The 18623-nt window shown below is 40.7% G+C and overlaps 4 protein-coding genes and 1 long non-coding RNA gene across 7 annotated transcripts; 3 read left to right on the top strand and 2 right to left on the bottom strand.

Moving 5' to 3' along the window:
• Positions 1–868: 868 nt before the first annotated feature.
• LOC117614819 lies at positions 869–2665 on the bottom strand. Its single transcript, XR_004583925.1, has 2 exons — positions 2073–2665; positions 869–1446 (listed from the first exon to the last, which is right to left on the bottom strand). It is a non-coding gene; the product is annotated as an uncharacterized LOC117614819 (long non-coding RNA).
• A 1108-nt stretch (positions 2666–3773) lies between these two features.
• Positions 3774–5592, top strand: LOC117614538 (mitotic spindle checkpoint protein MAD2). Its single transcript, XM_034343381.1, has 7 exons — positions 3774–3998; positions 4116–4131; positions 4264–4394; positions 4577–4697; positions 4813–4916; positions 5012–5133; positions 5246–5592. Exons 1-7 carry the CDS (start codon positions 3926–3928, stop codon positions 5300–5302), a joined length of 624 nt encoding a protein of 207 aa, XP_034199272.1. The 5' UTR covers positions 3774–3925; the 3' UTR covers positions 5303–5592.
• Positions 5593–6459: 867 nt separating this feature from the next.
• Positions 6460–10759, bottom strand: LOC117614848 (trihelix transcription factor GT-1-like). 2 transcript variants are annotated; one of them, XM_034343764.1, is made up of 5 exons: positions 9819–10759; positions 8048–8086; positions 7491–7622; positions 7094–7315; positions 6460–6915 (listed from the first exon to the last, which is right to left on the bottom strand). In XM_034343764.1, the coding sequence occupies exons 1-5, from the start codon at positions 10363–10365 to the stop codon at positions 6713–6715; spliced, it is 1143 nt and encodes a 380-aa protein (XP_034199655.1). In that variant the 5' UTR covers positions 10366–10759; the 3' UTR covers positions 6460–6712. The 2 variants fall into 2 exon arrangements, with proteins under 2 accessions (XP_034199655.1, XP_034199654.1); XM_034343763.1 differs by having other exon boundaries at positions 7491–7637; positions 9819–10750.
• A 209-nt stretch (positions 10760–10968) lies between these two features.
• LOC117612504 lies at positions 10969–12800 on the top strand. 2 transcript variants are annotated; one of them, XM_034341197.1, is made up of 2 exons: positions 10969–11182; positions 11665–12800. In XM_034341197.1, the coding sequence occupies exon 2, from the start codon at positions 11690–11692 to the stop codon at positions 12653–12655; it is 966 nt and encodes a 321-aa protein (XP_034197088.1). In that variant the 5' UTR covers positions 10969–11182; positions 11665–11689; the 3' UTR covers positions 12656–12800. The 2 variants fall into 2 exon arrangements, with proteins under 2 accessions (XP_034197088.1, XP_034197081.1); XM_034341190.1 differs by having other exon boundaries at positions 11649–12800.
• Positions 12801–13433: 633 nt separating this feature from the next.
• LOC117615572 lies at positions 13434–13916 on the top strand. The gene has a single exon (XM_034344673.1). It carries the CDS (start codon positions 13564–13566, stop codon positions 13747–13749), a length of 186 nt encoding a protein of 61 aa, XP_034200564.1. The 5' UTR covers positions 13434–13563; the 3' UTR covers positions 13750–13916.
• The last annotated feature ends 4707 nt before the right edge of the window (positions 13917–18623 follow it).

Below are 18623 nucleotides of genomic sequence, written 5' to 3'. Positions count from 1 at the left end.
AACACATTTTTTTAATTAAACATTTGTTATTTTTATTTATTCATTTATTTATTTTTATAAAAAAAACGTTTATGGAGAAATTGACTATTCTCACCACTAGAAATAGAACATACCCACAACTTCGAACTGAAAGGACTTACATGTGGCACTCAACCGCCAGATGTCACCGATATGGATTTACGTAGGAAATTACAGATCGCGCACCAATGAGGATTGCTAGCAGCAGGACCTTACTAACTAAACTAACCCTCATTGGTTATTTTTATTTAATTTTAATTAAGGCATTTCATAACTAAGATGATTATGTGTCATAATTTTTCCTTTTTTTTTTCTGGATAAATTCTTATTTATGGATTTCCAAATACGACCTTTTTCTTGATGATAGTGCTTTTTTGGTTTACCAATGCTCCTCATTTTGTGAAGAAAACAAAAACATGAAAGTAAGTAGCAATTTAAAAGTAATGATCCAAGCTCAAAAGTTTTTCTAAGTAACCTTATTGGTGCAGGGTGCAAAACTTGGATCATGGAAATTAGACGTGTTCATTTCATCCTTGTCTTCTAAATAAAGGTCGTCAAAATGATTACTTATAAGTTTGAAAAGATTTATTTTTAACTTTTGTTAAATTTCATGCATGCATCCAGAAACACAAAGTGGAAAAAATTGACGACTTTTCAAAAAAAAAAAACTCAAATTTGAATTCCCATTCTTGTTCAAAATAATACCACAGATGTCCTGTCACGTTGTGTTGGAATTTTCTCCAATAAAATAGTGAAAATTCTGCAGCTTTCGATCCTTAGCAATTCCCCTTTTTGCCTTTTTTTTTTTTTTTTTTAATAATAAATATTTTAAGTTTAATTTCCAGAGTAATGGCATTATAAAATATAGTGTGATTCATGTTCATTTATGAAAGTAACGTTATCCTTTGTGCTCTCCTGTGCAGTGCAGTGCAGCCTCTTTATTTTATTCCCTCCAGCCATCTCCTTCCCATTGCTTTTGTCTATACCTAATTCAACCCATGTGACTTTTGGCCCTCTTTTGAGGACTTGGAACTTTTACTGCAAACCAAACCCTCAACTTGACACTCATTTAGTCTTCTGGGTTTCTTTCAGAAAAAGACTACATGTTAAATCAATGCACAAATTTCAGGGAATTTGGTTGCATTTTAAACCAGAAAACTACGTGAGTGTTTCCACAGATGAGGAAACGAATGAACTCATAGTGTCGACATTTTTTCGAAAGAGGTTAGGTCATGAAAATTGAGACAGGACCACGCATGCACCTAACCGCAACCAGCCTTTTGGTTCACGCCTAATGAACCATTTCCTCGAAAGATCCGGATTCTGATGATATTCATGATAATTCATGCCAGTGTATAGCACTTTCGAGTTTGGCCACAAGTTTTTGGCAATCACATATATGACCCCACGGCCATGACTGTGGAGAACCTTCACACACATAATTGTTATTAATTTACGTGTTATAATATAAATGAACAATTTAACTAAAAATGTCATAAATTTAGAATAAATTAGTAACACATATTTTATAACATAAAAAAATTTGTAATATCACGTGTCTATGTGACGATCACACCAAAAATTAGTTACGAGAATGTACACGTGTACCAGTTAGCTTTAATTCTATGCGCCATCTTCTATCATGTTAATGAAGATTGAAAGTTGTCATGTGGGTTGGGCATGATTATGCCTTGATATTCATTTTGAAAGTTCATCCCAATAATGTGATGGATTGGGCCCTATAGCTAATTTGGAGAGGTCAAGAACAGTAAGAATATTATATCAATTGTACGTGCCTTGGTCCATCTGTACTGGAACAGTAATAGGACCTTTTCAGCTTACTTTATGTGCATGTTTTTAAAGTTTAATGAATCTTGCTTTCAGTCCAAAAAGAGCATATCAACTCAGATTCATGAGGCCTACATCAGCTCTCTCTCACACACACACACGCACATATACACACACACATATATATATATATATATATATCACCCTTATTTATGTACTTCTATACAGCATAATACGTTTGAGTATGCATGATGATAGAAATATACCAGGCCTGATCAGGATCATTAGCAGGGCAGAAACGGCGGCTCTTTCCAAGCTTGCGATTGTTTTGGCAACTAGTGGGGTGGTTGAATATGATAAAAGCAGAAATGGCCCTTCAATCTTGGCATCAAACGCATCCGGCTGCGACTTGATAGTCTCTTTTTGGAAAGCTGGACAAGAGAGACACTTCAATGAAAACTTAATACTTTCTTCTTCACTCTTCCCCCACGTACAGAGCCATATAACCTTCTGGAACTTGAACTTGATCTCCATGCTTATGCTTTTTGGACTTCTCAGAGGCATGCTCCAACTTTTGGTATGGTTTCTTGGAGTGGAAACCTTTGCCTGATTTTTTGCTGGACAAGACTTGCAGGGGTCATGATGATGGTCTCTTAGACTACGTGAAGTAGAAGGAGGGTTTCTAATTAGAAGCTAATTGGGCAAGAGAGAGTTGGAATTACTTGGAAGAGAAGGAAGGGAAAAGGGTTGAAGCAACGAAAGGAAGCCATTATGGAAGCAAAGAACTTTCACTTCAGAGAGTTCAAGGAAGAAGAAGAAGAACCAGCAAGAAACGTATGGCGTACGTTGTGAAGTTTCAAGTTGGTAAAATGTACTATAAATAAGGAAAGAAGCCACACCCACGAGAAATTTTCATATATTCCGGGTGCACCACGTGGTTGGTGTACCATCTATCCAATAAACATACGACATGTGGAGTTGTTGTTTAACTTACTGCATTAATTTTTATAACATGTGGCGAGCTGCATTGTCAATATTTTATATGTCTTCCATCAATTGGATAATACACCAGCCACGTGATGTACCCGGTACATCTAAAAATTACTCCACACCCACATGATTGTGGGCCTAGGGACGAGGGAGGTAGAAAAGCAATACAAACCCTAGCGGCCATATGACAAACTTCCTTAAAATTATGAAAAAATTAGTTTTTCACGGTATGATATGCGAATGTCTTCGCATTAAATTGGGATTTTCCCTCCCTTCATTTTAAATCTTTGACTTGTTGTCCATGTCAGCATTTCGTAATTTATATGAATTTATATGCGAATGTTTTCCTATTTAAAAAATAATTTGTTATTAATTCCTTTCCCATTTTGTTGATGAGTTACTACTATCGAATCGACAGTTTATTGGTCGATTTGGCGGGTTTTCGGTTGAAAATGCTAGCCATAAGGCAATATGACATTTTTCTAAAATTATGAAAAATCACACTTTTCATGGATGCTATCATGCTACCCCTAGTCCCACTCCCACGTGCTACTTTTCACAAAATTAGAATTCTTCCACTACAACAAAGACAAGGGAAGCTGACCATCTTGTGTTTGGACCTAAGCTCAAGTTCACTAGCAAACTTATTCCCTAGTGATAATTGAGTCATTCTGTTTAAGGAAATTTAAATACAACAAAGAAAACCAGGCACGGGTTCCATTTATTTGATGTCGTATTCGTCTAATCTGACCAAACGCTAGATGTCGTTTTCCTTTTCACCGGACAACACATGATCTCTTCTCGGCGTTGCTACGTGGCAGCAAATAGGGCCCGCTGACCCGACTTTCATACCGTGTAAATGGTGCAAATTTAAAGAAGTTACCGTTGTGTTGGTCTGCCTGATGGAGCCCAAATTTTTTAAAAACTAGCCGTTGCAATTGCACTACTTTCGTTAGCCGTTGCAATTGCACTACTTTCGTTGCTTTTCTCAGTCCCCAAATCTATTTCTACAGCCTCCTCATCCGACGAAACGTAAAAAACCCTTTTCGATCGGAAAGTTCAAAATTTTCTCTCTTTCTTGTCTATTGGTATTGGATAGAATCGTTACTGGGTTTGGACGTGCATAGTTATGGCTTCAAGAACTGCGACCAAAGACATTATCACTCTGCGTGGTTCCGCGGCTATCGTCAGCGAGTTCTTCGGTAATTTTATTGTCTATTGGATTTGATTGTCATTTGTCTTTGTTGAGCTTTGTTCGGTTTCTAAGAAATCTTTCGCTGATCTCTGTATTTCGTATTTCTTTGCAATTCCTCTTTCAGGATATTCAGCGAACAGGTAATGATCACACGGGATCTTGATCTTTGTTCTTGTTCTTTATGTTATCTTTTGGGGTTTTTCCCCTTTTGGCGATTTACTTCTTGGATCTTGAAATTAATTGCGGTTGGATACATGGGTTTTTTCTTTTAGTATTCTGTACAATCGAGGAGTGTATCCTGAAGAAAGCTTTGTAAAGGTGAAGAAATATGGGCTGCCCATGTTGCTTACTCAAGATGAAGGCCTCAAATCCTTCATCGCCAACCTAACTGCTCAGCTTTCTGGTAAGTAATACCTATTTAGGGTTTTATCGTTTCGGGTCTGTTTGTTTCTAATTCTTAATTTAACAACTCAACTTTGAAAGTATGAAACGATTTATTCATCTGCACCAAATACAATTACATGGGTTGATTGAAATATGTTGTTCTTGGGTGACTGATATTTTATATTCTTCAATCTTGTAAAGAATGGCTGGAATCTGGCAAGTTACAGAGAGTTGTTCTGGTCATACTGAGCAAGGCGACTAATGAGGTTCTAGAGAGGTGGAACTTCAGCATTGAGACTGACAATGAGGTCGTTGAGAAGGGGTAATTCAATTCAACTTTGAATTTTTTTAACTGTGTCCCTCATGTTGCATACAGTTATCAATTTTTCAATTCTTTTCTAAATCTCTTCTCACTGTTTTGTTTGGTTTGATTGAAGGGAGTCGAGGGAAAAGAGTGACAAGGAAATCATGAGGGAGATTCAAGCAATCATGAGGCAGATTGCTTCAAGCATTACTTACTTGCCGTGCCTTGATGAAGCCTGTAAGAGCACACTCATTCATCCAATTGAAAAAAATGGATTTCTTTGACCTTGGTGTTTGTCAGGTTCATGTGTTCTGTTCTATTGTTTGCTTTAGGTGTGTTTGATGTTTTGGCGTACACGGATAAAGATCTTGCAGTCCCATTCACTTGGGTCGAGAGTGACCCCAAACTGATTGCAAATCCACAAATTGTGAAATTGCATTCCTTTGACACCAAGGCAAGTTCCAGAAATTGAATCCCATTTATTTAATCCATTTAGGAATCTCTTCACCATAAAAAAGGGAAATGGGTTAGGCTGCTGACAATATTTTTGTTTGCTGATCATGCAGATTCACAAGGTTGACACTCTAGTGTCCTACAAGAATGACGAATGGGATGAGCAGTAGCGGAAGGAGAGGGGAGGGGATATCCATGTTTGCTTGACTTTTGGAACTGTGAATCTTTTATTCACATTGGGTTAGAAAAATTAGTTGGAAAGAGGACGTTGACTTGATCTTATCAGTAAGATGTTTTCTGCCTTGGTGTTTGCTACCATTGGATGTTGTATAATTTGTACGTGGTGGGAGGAACTTGTGTTTGAGTTGTATTCATTTCATATAAGACAACTACCTAGCAGTTTTCATATACAAAAGGATCTTGTAGTTTCCGTATTCTTCAAAATGCACCACATAGATCACTTAATTCGCATGAATAACCATGCTTTAAAACAGAGATATCTGCAACTGTTTGATTATTTATGAAGAAATCAATGAACTTAAAACATTTTAAATGGTTTGATGGTGAGATTAAACCCCTCAAATAAATTCCTTACTCCAAACTCCTCATTGTAGAAACTCTTGATATTTAAAGATCGTTTATGAATTCCTTCACCATAATGTTAAATAAAATGCATGAATAACCATGCTTTAAAACAGAGATATCTGCAACTGTTTGATTATTTATGAAGAAATCAATGAACTTAAAACATTTTAAATGGTTTGATGGTGAGATTAAACCCCTCAAATAAATTCCTTACTCCAAACTCCTCATTGTAGAAACTCTTGATATTTAAAGATCGTTTATGAATTCCTTCACCATAATGTTCGGCCAAATAAAATGGGCTGGCCTCAATTTGGTCTGGTATTTAAAGATCGTTTCTGCATTCATTCACCATAATGTTCGGCCAAATATAATGGGCTGCCTCAGTTTGGGCTAGGACAGTAGAACTAAGTTTGGGCTAGCATGAACCCCTAAAGTTCACAAAAGAAAAAAATATTTTGGCATGAAAAATCTGATTCCCTTTCCCTCTTGGAGAAAGTGGAATGGAATCACTCCCATTCCCTTTAGTAAACATGCCCTAAGACTTAACCATGGTCCCTCACCAGCAGAAGAAAAATAATACAGCGCCAATATTTAGTCGTAGAGAAACGGAAAATTCTCTCATTTTGGTCAAATCAGTGCACACAAAAGATACATTGTAATTAATAGAAAATAAAATGTTTAATCTGTCCAAAAATGAAGCATGGCAGAAACAAGAGAATCACGTATTTACACCCAAACGTAATTACTAGAAAAGGATATTTTTAATCTGTCCAAAAATGAGTTGTAGAAGGCTTGAAACTTCTTTATATTTTGAAAAGTACATATTTACAAACATCAAAGTCCAGGCCAGTATGTGCAATATTAAAATCTGTGCCTAAGTGCTTTGTCCTTGTCCTTGTTCTACCATAACATAAAGTGCAGCATTAAACATGACTTAACAATACGGATCATCCGCACTCACATTAAGAAGGAAACATGATAAAGACCTGGTTCCCTCAACTCACACCACGGTATATTGCACCAGGTCGAAGATCATCCATATTTTCAATATTTCTGTACCCATCAAACTCCCTCAGACATGACCACCCCCGGCGGGTCAGAAAATCACGATAATCATCTTCAGTGTAGAAAATCTTCTCCTCTGTATGTACTGGTATATGGTCTGACTCATCATAGAGGCACACTTTGATGGCCACCCCTGAAATTAGGACTCTAGCATCAAGTTTTCATTATAAAAGGGGGACCAGAACATTATTAATTTTTATGAAAATTCTATTAAATACTGTGAATAACATTTGCTACTTTTGTACCACTTTTTCATTTAGCTGGTGTCAAAGGAACGTTTTAAATCATTATGGCCATTACGAAACCTATACCTTCATCAAGATGAAGGGTGTAATTCCCCAGAGGCATGTCCCTGTCAAGACTGCGGACTATCTGGTCTTCATCCTCCAACCAGAAGGCACGTTTTGTTCTCAACCTAAAAGCAGACTTAATTGCCTCCTTAATGGCATCGGCAGTTCCATCAATACCAATCCTTCTAGTATAATCACCCCAAGTGACTAAAATGACTCTACCACATGATTGACCCTCCCCACCTGCCAAAAGGGCAAAAATAATTTTAAATAAGTTAACCATCTTACCAGTGACTCATCCTGAATAAGAAAAATGAAGATTTGAGTGCTACTCATCCGTACAAAACATTTGGAGCATAAACACTCAAGACATATGTTGAGAAAATTTCACAACTACAATTCAATTTAGTTTTCTTACCATTTCCCGGGGTTTCTCTCCAATTCCAAGGTGGAACTCCACTCGCTGTAACTGCATCAGCTGCAGTTATGGCAAGAGGATGACCATCATGATCCAAACGTCGTTCCAGATTGAGCGTTGGCCTCCCACTAGCTGCACACCAAGGAACTTAAGAGAGGACAGACACCTCTTTGAAAGAAATTGACTTTTAAAAAAAATATGATGAAGCAGAATATAGAAGTAACATGCAGAAGAGTTCATATTATCCTATTTTTCCTTACTCCTTGCACTTCAAGAACTTAGCATTTCCGGCCAAAAGGAAAGTAAAAAAGAGAATTGGTAATTGAATCATGAATTCTATCTATTATGCTAATATCCAACATTAGCCTTGAGATCAGCTATTTGAGATGCTTGTACCCGAATAAATTGTTCATTCCTCAAAAGATGACAAGTAATAAGTAATCATATTCTAACAGATTCTAACAGTGGTCATGAGTTATCTGGCAAACTAATAATTAGGTGATCAAATGGCATAAACATTAACCAGAATACAAAAATTCAGATTACATTAATAATACCTTCAACAGGTGCAAAAGAAATGCTTGCATCTTCAATACCTGCATGAGCAGAAAATCAGTCAAATGGTTGTTCTAATGTTATCAACACAACATAGATAAAGGATGGGTGGGGCAGAAGGACATCACTTATGAAACTAGGAGACAAGAAAGCAGCATTTTCAAAATAAAAAGACTGGAGAACAATAATGCACTGCTCAAGTGAAGGAAAAGAAAAGGAATGACTTGGAACATAAAAGGACATTCAAGTGAATCATGTACGAGAATCCCCATGCAGCATTTGATGCATAGGGAACGGGGACGGAACACTTCCTTCTAACAAGTGGCTGCGAGTTAGCAAGCAACCTTGACCTCTTGGCAGGAGGTTCGCTGCGCTGTAATAATAATTGGGCCATGAGAGACCTTATGGCAGGGCTCACCTGCGCTGCAGCCCACCCCAAATTAGACACAAAATGGACGAAACGTCTATGAAATTAAGGGAAGGGGAAGCGGGAAGGAAAACCCTCTAAGAACCAGTCCACCCAGGCCACCCCATCCCTAACCTTCCCCCACCACAAGGTCAGGGCCTACTCCGAGTTGCAATGCTGGTTGTTCCTGATAGGGAACATTAAAATAGCATAACTTAACTGCTTAGTATCCCCATGGTCAGTTAAAAAGCTAAACATGACAGGTTTTCTCCTAACTCCAAGACACGTGTAGTTATTTGATAAAATATGCACAACACACTGCAGAAAACGTAACAGGAAACGGTTTTTATACAGTCTGTAATGTGTCAGGAAAGACTGCCAGAGTACCATGAGAGGGGGGAAAAAACAACTAAGTCACAAAATAGTGTAACTACACAAGAAAACTTCCTCGTGTATAAGATTTGTTTTGTACGAAGCCATATCATCGATATTTTACAAAATACTATGCAACTCTCATGCATGTTCAACACTCTATAAAACCTAGCATATGACATCTCCATAATCAACAATTATAAGCAAAAGGACAAATTCAATGCTTCACCACATTAAGCTAGTACCTTATCCATCTTTTATTATATTATGCAATTGCAAATGGAGTACATTTCCAAAACAAGACCACTTGACAATCCAAATATTCTTTCTTGCTTCTTCTCTCATCTTTCCGTTCATTTAAGTTAAGCACTAGATTTAGGGAGACAATTGCTATTAAGTGCATTTCCAGTCTCAACATAAGTCTGCAACTGAGGAGAAATTGACTATTCACTAGGTTCCACTAATCTGTTAATCACCGTCCACTGGTTTATAAGATCATGACCCTAAGCCTACCCCAACTAGTATTCTAGATATCTAAGCAATAGGTCTGCAACATCCTCAAAAGTAACTTACCGTACGGTCCTGTTTTCCAGATAACATCAGATTACTTATTGAGATTTTTGTATCTTCTATTTATCTTTAACCACACTCCAAGATGTTCCCGTAGATTTATCATATCTGTGTCTAAACTAAATGCCCTTACTGCAGGAAGCACTCAAATCAGCAGTTTGAAGAGGATGACTTTATTATGGTAAAAAGGACTAGAAGTTTCCTCAGTTCTCAATGATCAATTGTTACAAACCTTTTATACTCCAAATCCCAAATAATACCCATTTCCAGATACAGAAACATTTATAAATTCAAAATACTAAAGGAAACCCTCTAAATTTAGCTTCTAATGCATTAATATGGTACCCATCTCTTTTTCAGGGAAACAGGTAAGACTACAAAAATGGAAAACTAATGAAGACCAAAAATCCAGAAAAAGCAAATACCTTTGTCCGAGAATTGCATAAAAGAATCAACCTTTGGAGGTGTGGGACTTTTGTACTGCGCGTTCTTGTTTCGCTCTTTCAAAATCTCCTCAATCTCCTTGTAATATGACATCTTAGCTGAACCACTTCCCCTGTCATGGTGCTTAGCCTTTTTGAACTCTTTAAGCAAGTTTCTCCACTTGTCGGTGCACATAGTAGGAGACCGATCGAACCCTTTCTCTCTCATCTTAGCCGAAATCTGCTCCCACAAGTGCTTGTTAGACTTGGAAGTGTTAAACAAACCGTCCATTTCACGGCGCAGAGCTATCAAACTCCGAGTCTCGTCTTGGACCCAAGTCTCGGCTCGCTTCTTCGGGGCCTTAACTTCATGGTCCTCGCCGCTGCTGTCCCCCAAAAGCATCTGCTGCTGCTGCTGCTGTGGTTGATGGTTGGGGTGATGAGTTTGAGATTGAGAGAGGTCGTCATTGGAAACCACCTCAATCATCATGTCTCGGCTGCCTTCCTCTTTGTAAAAATCGATTGCTCGAGGCTTTTCCGACAAGTACATGGTGGTTGGTGACTGGGTGTTGAAATTGAGAAACTGGGTTTACTCAAAATTGGGTCTTTAAATCCGTTGGGCGCGCGCTAGAAAGAGAGAGAGACTGTGAGACAGAGTTTGATTAGAAGGGGATGAGGTTCAAGAAGAAAGTGAGGGTCTCCATGAGCAGCAGCAGCAAGCCCATTATTAGAAGGTCTCTTGTGCTTTCTTCAGCGAGAAAGAGATGGAGACTTGGGCCTTGCTTAGGATTATTGCTTCCCTTTTGGCAGACGGAAGTTCGGGTTTTTAGCTCAGACAGAGAGCTAGAGAGAGAGAGCTAGAGAGAGAGAGCGTGAAGTAAAAGCTTTGCTTGTTATTAGCGAAGAAAGGAGAATGAACTCAGCTGGAACTCTCTCTCCTCTCTCTTCTACTGTGGTTAATGGGCTTTTAAAGTTAGTTACTTCTACTCAAAGTTCCACACTCTAAACGCTGCGTTTGGCAGCCGTTTTATACTTTTATAGTATCCTGTAAAGACGACAACGTTTTGAACTAGCTATAAACGACGTTGCATCTTGTAAAATGAAATGTTATCATTTGCTACCCGCCTTCTCTCTCTCTCTCTCTCTCTCTCACTCTCTCTCTCTCTCTCTCTCATTGTGGAGTAGCAAAACCCTAGTAATGGTTGCCAGAAATTTGTGATAGATGAAGCTCCTTCAAATTTCTTCTTCTCATTCCGTTGCTTCTCTTAAATGTCTCCATGGAAGAGTGCCCTCTCATAATATCAAACCAGCTTCTGCTTCCTTCGCAACTCACAAAGTCGGAGTCTTTAATTCAAGCCGTCTCTCAGGTATAAAATCAAACACCTTTGGTCTCAATTTTCCCCCCCATTTTTAAACCAAGGCATGCCAATGATGTGGGTTTTTTGTCACTCAAATTGAATTGGGAAAACTTAATATTGAGGCCTAAAGTTGTACGTTTGGGTTTTCTTTGTTTCCTCATTGAGCTGAGCCATCTGCATTTTTTTGTGTTCGAGCGTTTTACCACCCACATAGGGTTGGCATAATGCAGTAGTAGGAAAAGCATTGAATTTTAAGTTCCTTCTTTGATGGAAGGATCAATACTTGTCCTGAAGGAGGAAGAATAGAATATGCTTCCCTTTGAGTTTTATATTAAGGAGAAGATCATTGCCTGTTTGTGTACTGTTATATGTGTCCAACAGCTATTTTGCATTGTTTGTTAATTTTGTAAACAAATAGCTCAATATTTTGCATATGAAAATTTAAGGAGGTTTCTTCAACTAAACTTTCAAGCAGTGTGTGGCTTTTGCAGGACCTCTCGTCCAAACAAAGTGGCCATGGGCGCCATTGTCATATCAGCAACGAGCAATACCTGCTGCACCAGATTCTGCAGCTTTCACCAGAAAGCTGTAGAATTTCTATCTTCAAGGAAAATAGGTGCAAATGTGATTGTGAGACCTTTTTCCACATGCACCTCACCGGTGATCTCTCCAATTTTCCCTCTTGTCATGCGTCCCCCATCGTCCTTAGTGATGGCCACCCAGCTTTCACCATCTGATGCTCCCCAACGATCAGAGGAGTGGTTTGCTCTACGAAGGGACAAGCTCACCACAAGCACCTTCAGCACTGCCTTGGGATTTTGGAAAGGGAACCGTCGGCCGGAGCTCTGGCATGAGAAGGTATTTGAATCAGAGAAACAAATTGTGGAAGCTTCTAAAAGAGCCATGGAATGGGGCGTACTCAATGAAGAAGTGGCCATCGGCAAGTACAAAAGCATCACAGGTCGTGAAGTGGATTCATACGGATTTGCAACCCACACAGAGGAGCGACTTGGTTGGGTTGGCGCCTCCCCTGATGGTCTTCTTGATGGTCTTATCGATTGCTTTCAAGGCGGTGGGATACTGGAAGTGAAGTGTCCATATAACAAGGGCAAGCCTGAGAAGGGTCTGCCCTGGTCAACTATGCCGTTCTATTACATGCCTCAGGTGCAGGGTCAAATGGAGATAATGGACAGAGAGTGGGTTGATCTGTATTGCTGGACACCAAACGGAAGCACCATATTCCGTGTGTGCAGGGACCGTAGTTACTGGAACTTGATGCATGGAATTTTAAGGGAATTTTGGTGGGAAAATGTGATTCCTGCAAGGGAAGCTCTGTTGTTGGGGAAGGAAGAAGAGGCCAAGCAATATATCCCAACTTCTACGCACAAGCAAACAGGGCTTGCAATTGTTAAGAGCTTGAAGTTAGCCAGTGAGGCTAAGTTGTTGTGTAGAGAAATTGCAGGTCACGTTGAATTTTTCTAGTGATGATGAGCCTCAAAGTAAAAGGATGAGTAAAGCTTACCCTTCTCTTGTTGTCCCTCCCCTTGAGGCTTTAGATTGTAGTCCATTGGTTCCCAATGTATTTGTCAATTGAATTAGATCTCATGGTGTATTTATACAGTTCGAATGTTTTGATGCATAATATACTTTTGATCTGCAATCTTTGACTGCTTCATCTGCAACTTGCTTAGCCAAAAAAAAAAAAACGTGGTAAAACTTATGGTTCCTGATTTGCAGTGTGATTGTTAATGACATCACTTCACTGGTGCTTGAACTTATTACATGTAAAACCTAGTGCACCGAAGGTCCCAAGTTCGAATCCCCTAACCTCAATGTATTGTTTGTTATAAATAATACAAAAATGGAACTAAAAAAAACCATATTTGACTGCCTAAGAGGAGACGATGTGCATATCAGACAATAAGAATAAGAGACTCTCCAAAAATGTGCATTGACTGAATGGCTATAACTTACAGGGCTTGGCATGGCATGCATATAGATTTTAGCCTTGACTTGACTGCTCGTTGCCTCCTGTGAGACTTGGTCAACAAGAGGTTATTTACCAAAATTTATCCCGGCCAAAAAGAAAAAAAGACCGAATCTCTTACTCTAGTCAAATAAAGGACATAACCAAATTAAGAATCGAACTTGGTTCGAGAAACATCGAGCTACATAATAAGTAAAAGACCGTTAGACAAATTTCTAAACTTGTTCATCAGAAATAACTAACTTCTGCCAAACCTGTCCTTTCAGTGAAATTTTAAGGAAAATCAGATTTGGATTAAAATAAGCAAATAACCTTTTGCAACACATTGCCAAAGCTTTGTATCTAAAAAAAGTTCCAAACCAAGAAACGCAAAGAGAAGAAAAGAAAAGAAAAGAAAGAGGACATGGATTCTGGTTTGTCCTGGGCTGATCAATGGGATAACAACCCCGACCCACCACCACCGGGATCATCAGAGAATGACAAGAAGAAGGGCAAGGATGGATCAAAGAGCAGTATCGGGAAGGCAATTTTAAGCTTCAAGTGGGTGGAAAAGCTCCGGAAGAAATCAGCGAAAGAATCAGATTCATAGAACACTACATGTGTCGAACAATGTAGCCTCTTCCATCTCCTTGCAGCAATAATATGCCACTAATAACCAGTTTAATCCCATTTGTCTTCATTTAGTGTTGCACTTTTATAGCTGCATTTGTCACCTCAACATTGATTTAATAATAAAATTTACAGTTTTCTCATTTATTCCTTCACATGGTACATAATTATTCAAGAAGCCAGATGAGAGAGGGCAAGATTTGGTTAACGATTCGTCAAAAGACATGTATGCAAAATGAAGATTTGCAGGAACCAAAATGCCACTGGCAAGAGAATCTGATAGCAGAGTTAGCACAGGAAAAAAATGCGAGCATATAATCATTGTCTTTGATGTGCTGGGACTTGGACCATGCATGCCATGAATGTCTCTCATTCTCAGCACAGCAGATTTCTGAAGTGCTAGAGAGAGGGGCATTGAAAACGTGACTTATGGTTTTGGATGGTGACTTGATAACTTAAAAACCACTTTTTTCCGAAGTTTGCATTCTCGTTTCTAAAAAGAGCCTTTGAAGAAGAGAGGAAGAATGCTGCCTTGGGGAGGAAACAACAAAACACTTTAATATAACAATTAAAAACTCATATTCAAAAGCTTTTCGATATATGAACAAGATTACTATAAAAGAGTTGGTGAACATTGTTCTGACTCGTAGCTCTATGATGACTAGCATGAATAAGCCAGCTTCAACACCACCTATACTCTTAATCATAGACAGACTTGCACCGACCTCAACATAAAAGGATGAGCCCGGCCTGTCTATTTATATGCATTGGCTTAACTCATTCCTATACACTGCAAAGAACACATAATTAAACAGCCTGGTATGGGCTGTACAAGGGAACGAAAAAGGAGTTTGTTTGATAACAAAGAGTTTGTGCTTAGTTAACGAACATCGAGTTTGGAGTGTGTTGATGCGTAAAAATGATTCAGTACTTTTCTGCTCAACTTAGTGATGTTGGGCCTTCGGTATGCTTTTGGGCCTCGGTAGAGCATGTGATCTGCAAGATAACACACACTCGGTAAGACCTTTAGGCACTGGTGTGGTACCAGCTGAAGGCTCTCCGATGCTTAAGTAAGTACGGATTTAGCAAGATTAAACTGACAGATCAATAGGCAGTATGCCGTAAGTTCTGATTACCTCCATTTTCGAGAATTGTGCTTCTTTTATAAACCTTGGGAGGTGTGCAAGTTGTGTAGATTTTCGATGTGGGACTGTAGACATCGATTGTGGGCCTACCACGTGTCCGAAGAAAGGGGGTTGCCCTAATCGATGAATCGGTAGGCAGGGTGCCGAAGACAGACCATGGTCAGGCCCAATCTTGTCCACGTGTCTGGTCCTCATTGGCTGTTCATTTTGGTATAAACAGGAGTCCCCTAAGTTCTCATCTGAGAGTTCTTGGGTGGGGACTTGATATTTTCTTCGGTGATCAAAATGTTGTCCTACCGTTCAGTAATTTAGCAAATGGAGGGGCTTAATCCTGGCCCCTCCGTGCGTCTTCATTCGGAAGCAGACGTCTGGGGATTCAGAAGGTCGCTTCAAACGAGGAGTGATGGGACTGAAGGGCGCTTCGTCTTCTGCGCCCTCGTGCTATCAGATCATCCACAGAGCGAACGACACGTGGCGTGTCCATTCATGCGGAGCGGCGCATTAATGAGCCGTTTGGTTTTTCGAGGCGTACCGTTGCGAACCCTTGCCCTATAAATAAGGGTGACTCCGGAAGAGAAACTCACTTTGCATTTGTGAGTGAAGCGAGAGCTATGCTGAGACGATTTCCTGCGAGAGTTAACGACAACCAAGGCGATTTCTGAGCAAACAGTTGGTAGTCAAGGCGATTTCCAATGAAGTCAATCAGCAGTAAGGCGATTTCCGACAAAGGTGATCGGCAGTCCAGTTCACTATTCTTCCTTCAAAGCTTGAGATAAGGTACCGTTCGGCACTCTTATTTGATACTCTTACTCTGTGCACGTCCTTCCTTGGCATGAACTAGACTGACCATTAAGTAGGGTTCCGTTCGGTAATCCAGTTGCCATAGCTAGTGATGCAGGGATCGGTAGGCTAGTCTTTTGCATGGCCCTTAGTTTCCTTTTCTGTGTTTTGTAGATGTCCAATAGCAAGTCACTATTTGAGAGTGAGCCCAATGCGTTCGATAGGGACTCATCAAACGACCTGTTTGATACAAATAGCGAGGCCACGAGCCTCGATGCCGAGGGCGGAGAAGATACCGATGTCGAAATACTCGGTGAATGTCCAAGTTCTGTTCCTACCCGCGGCATTGGGAAAGGGTTTATGACAAGGCAGCCAGTGTCGTTGGTTATGGTATACCGTGACGGTAGTCATTTCGGCATGGGCCAACACTGCGAGTTCCAGGTGGGGGACACTCGGGTATCAGAGGAGCATACCAATCATCAATCAGAGGCCTCCACATCTGGTCGTTGAGAGCTATCTGTAGAAGAAAACTACCGGGGCTGACTCAACACAGAAGCGTGGGTAGCCTACTGAGGACACGGCTTCCAAGGCGCCCGGGAAACGGCAGTTCACGGTGGACCTTGACGCCGATCCTGTGCACAAGCACGGTTGGCAATCGGACATGCCGAAGGCTATCTTTTCCGTCAAAGATGACGAGGGCCCTGCCGAACCTATCAACATTGCCTGCCCTTCGAAGACGGTCCAGTTTGCCAACCATATGATCCTTGGTTCGCAAATGGAATTGTCGGAGATCGAGGTGCTGCCGAAGAAGCTCCTTCGGGAAGAAGCCGGCCGTGCCTTCCGTCTCCAGGCCTCGGTAAATTTCTTGATCCCTATGTATGGCTGTCGTTCGCTTTCAGACTTTTTCTGACCTTTACTTTATTTTCCAGGCGTCGATAGACATGTGGCTGTGCGTGAAGCGAGCCATCACTGTTGCCAAGCGCGCCAAGAAGGTTTCTGAGGATGGTCGTGCAAAGGTTGCCGAGGCAGGCAAAGCTCTTCAGGACCACGCTCACCTGCTGAAGGACAAACAAGCTGCCGAACAGCAAGTTAAAGCTTCGGAGGCAAAGCTGACAGAGATGAGAGTGGCTCTGGAGACCGCGGTGTCAGCGGCGAGGTTTGTCGAAGAGGCAAAGGCCGCTGTGCAAGTGGCGCTGAAGGAATCTTAGCGGGCGAAAGCTTCGGAGCTGTCGTTCAGGAGGCGATAAGGGGCTACCGTTCATCCGATGAGTTCACTGTCCTGTTAGACAGTGAGGTGGGCTCAGAGATGGCGGATCTCCTTCAAACGGTACAACCCCGGGCGAAAGCTAAACCTCAACTTCATTGCCGATCCTCCTCCTCTACCGGAGGGCATCACCGAGGAGATGATCGAAGAATATGAGGGGAGGCTGCTCCAGAGGCGGCCTTTGCTGTCGAGGGCCCCGATGTTGCCGAAGAGGATCTTGCTGATGTTGCTGGCGAGAGGGCTGCCGCTTAATTTGCTCTGTAGTCTTGTGTTTATTTTCTCTGTATTTGCCATAAGGCAACTTATCCCGAACACCTTGATGCCGAGGGCATCTCTTAATATATTTGGATATTTACTTGCTTTTGATCATTTCGATAATTTATGTTTTTTACCATTTCTGTATTCTTTATTGTCGCCGAGGGCTACCAATTTTTAGATATCACTACAAGTGAGTCTTTAATCGGTAAGGGACTAGGGCTTAATCATTTTAATGCTGAAAGCAAAGTAAAAGTGATTGTCAAGCGAACCCCTAAGACTTAAGTATTTTTAATTGCCGAAGGCTAATCATATATATATATGAATAAAGAACTTTCTTCAATTTGGCAAATTGCGAGTGCAGATGGGATCGGTAGTATTGAACTCAAGCCTATCTTCTGCCGTAGGCTAAACAAAAGTTTAATTTATAAGCGTAGGGTAATGCATGACCGATGGTCCCTACCGTATCTTTTTAATTAACGAAAAATAAATAAACACACCGAAGGTTGTGAATATGTATAAGCCGAAGGCTTTTTCATTAACCGCTGCCGAATGCATGATTCCAGGTTCATTGTATTACATTTTTGTCCTGCCGTAGGCTAAGTGACTTCATTTAAAATAGTATTTCAAATGTTCTACGTTCCAAGGATGACTGAGGGTTTTGCCGTTGGAGTCTCTTAGCCGATAGGTTCCCGATCGAAAGATGCCGATGATCTTATAAGGTTCCTCCTAGGAAGGTCTAAGGGTCCTTTCAGTGGGATTCTTGGTTGCCAGAGAGACTTTTCACATGACCCAATCCCTAATTCGGAAAGTGCGGGTTCTAAGCCTTGAGTCGTAATATCGAGAGACTCGTTGTTTGTATGCCTCATTCCGAAGGTTGGCTTGTGCTCGGCGTTCTTCGATCAAGTCAAGGCTTAGTGCGAGTGCTTCCTCGTTCACCTTCAGAGTGAAGCCTTCCGTTCGGTAAGAGGGCTCGCCGATCTCCACGGGGACCATGGCTTCCGAACCGAAGGCGAGAGAGAAGGAGGTTTATCCGGTTGACGTTCGGTAGGATGTCCGAATGCTCTATAGTGCTTCTAGAAGTTTCTCCGGCCAAGCTCCCTTGGCTTTGTCAAGCTGCCGTTTCAGCAGTTTCTTAATGATTTGTTTATTACTTCGACTTGACCGTTCGATTGGGGGTGAGCTGGCGAATCGAAGAACAAATTGATCTTGAGGCGAATGCAAAACTGCTTAAAGAGTTCCAAGTCGAACTGCCTACCATAATCGGTGATGATTGCATAAGGGATACCAAATCGGCAGCAAATGTGAGTCCAGATGAAGTCTTCCATCCTAGCTGCTGTTATGGTTGCCAGAGCTTCGGCCTTCACCCATTTGGTGAAATAGTCCACAGCAACCACAGCATACTTGACC

The sequence above is a fragment of the Prunus dulcis genome, chromosome 1, assembly GCF_902201215.1.
Source record: "Prunus dulcis chromosome 1, ALMONDv2, whole genome shotgun sequence".
NCBI classification, from domain to species: domain Eukaryota; kingdom Viridiplantae; phylum Streptophyta; class Magnoliopsida; order Rosales; family Rosaceae; genus Prunus; species Prunus dulcis.
The sequence above is the reverse complement of the archived record's forward strand: the minus strand, read 5'-3'. Positions and strand labels throughout refer to the sequence as shown.

What these genes read in the sequence shown, in the direction of transcription:
- LOC117614538 (XM_034343381.1), top strand. Translation starts at nt 3,926, where the DNA reads ATGGCTTCAAGAACTGCGACCAAAGACATTATCACTCTGCGTGGTTCC. An exon ending in CCTAACTGCTCAGCTTTCTG is followed by an intron (nt 4,395 to 4,576) that starts GTAAGTAATACC and finishes AATCTTGTAAAG; the next exon opens with AATGGCTGGAATCTGGCAAG. An exon ending in TGCATTCCTTTGACACCAAG is followed by an intron (nt 5,134 to 5,245) that starts GCAAGTTCCAGA and finishes CTGATCATGCAG; the next exon opens with ATTCACAAGGTTGACACTCT.
- LOC117614848 (XM_034343763.1), bottom strand. Translation starts at nt 10,365, where the DNA reads ATGTACTTGTCGGAAAAGCCTCGAGCAATCGATTTTTACAAAGAGGAA. An exon ending in TATGCAATTCTCGGACAAAG is followed by an intron (nt 8,087 to 9,818) that starts GTATTTGCTTTT and finishes CTGCTCATGCAG; the next exon opens with GTATTGAAGATGCAAGCATT. An exon ending in GAGAGAAACCCCGGGAAATG is followed by an intron (nt 7,316 to 7,490) that starts GTAAGAAAACTA and finishes CCCTTTTGGCAG; the next exon opens with GTGGGGAGGGTCAATCATGT.
- LOC117612504 (XM_034341190.1), top strand. Translation starts at nt 11,038, where the DNA reads ATGAAGCTCCTTCAAATTTCTTCTTCTCATTCCGTTGCTTCTCTTAAA. An exon ending in TAATTCAAGCCGTCTCTCAG is followed by an intron (nt 11,183 to 11,648) that starts GTATAAAATCAA and finishes ACTTTCAAGCAG; the next exon opens with TGTGTGGCTTTTGCAGGACC.
- LOC117615572 (XM_034344673.1), top strand. Translation starts at nt 13,564, where the DNA reads ATGGATTCTGGTTTGTCCTGGGCTGATCAATGGGATAACAACCCCGAC.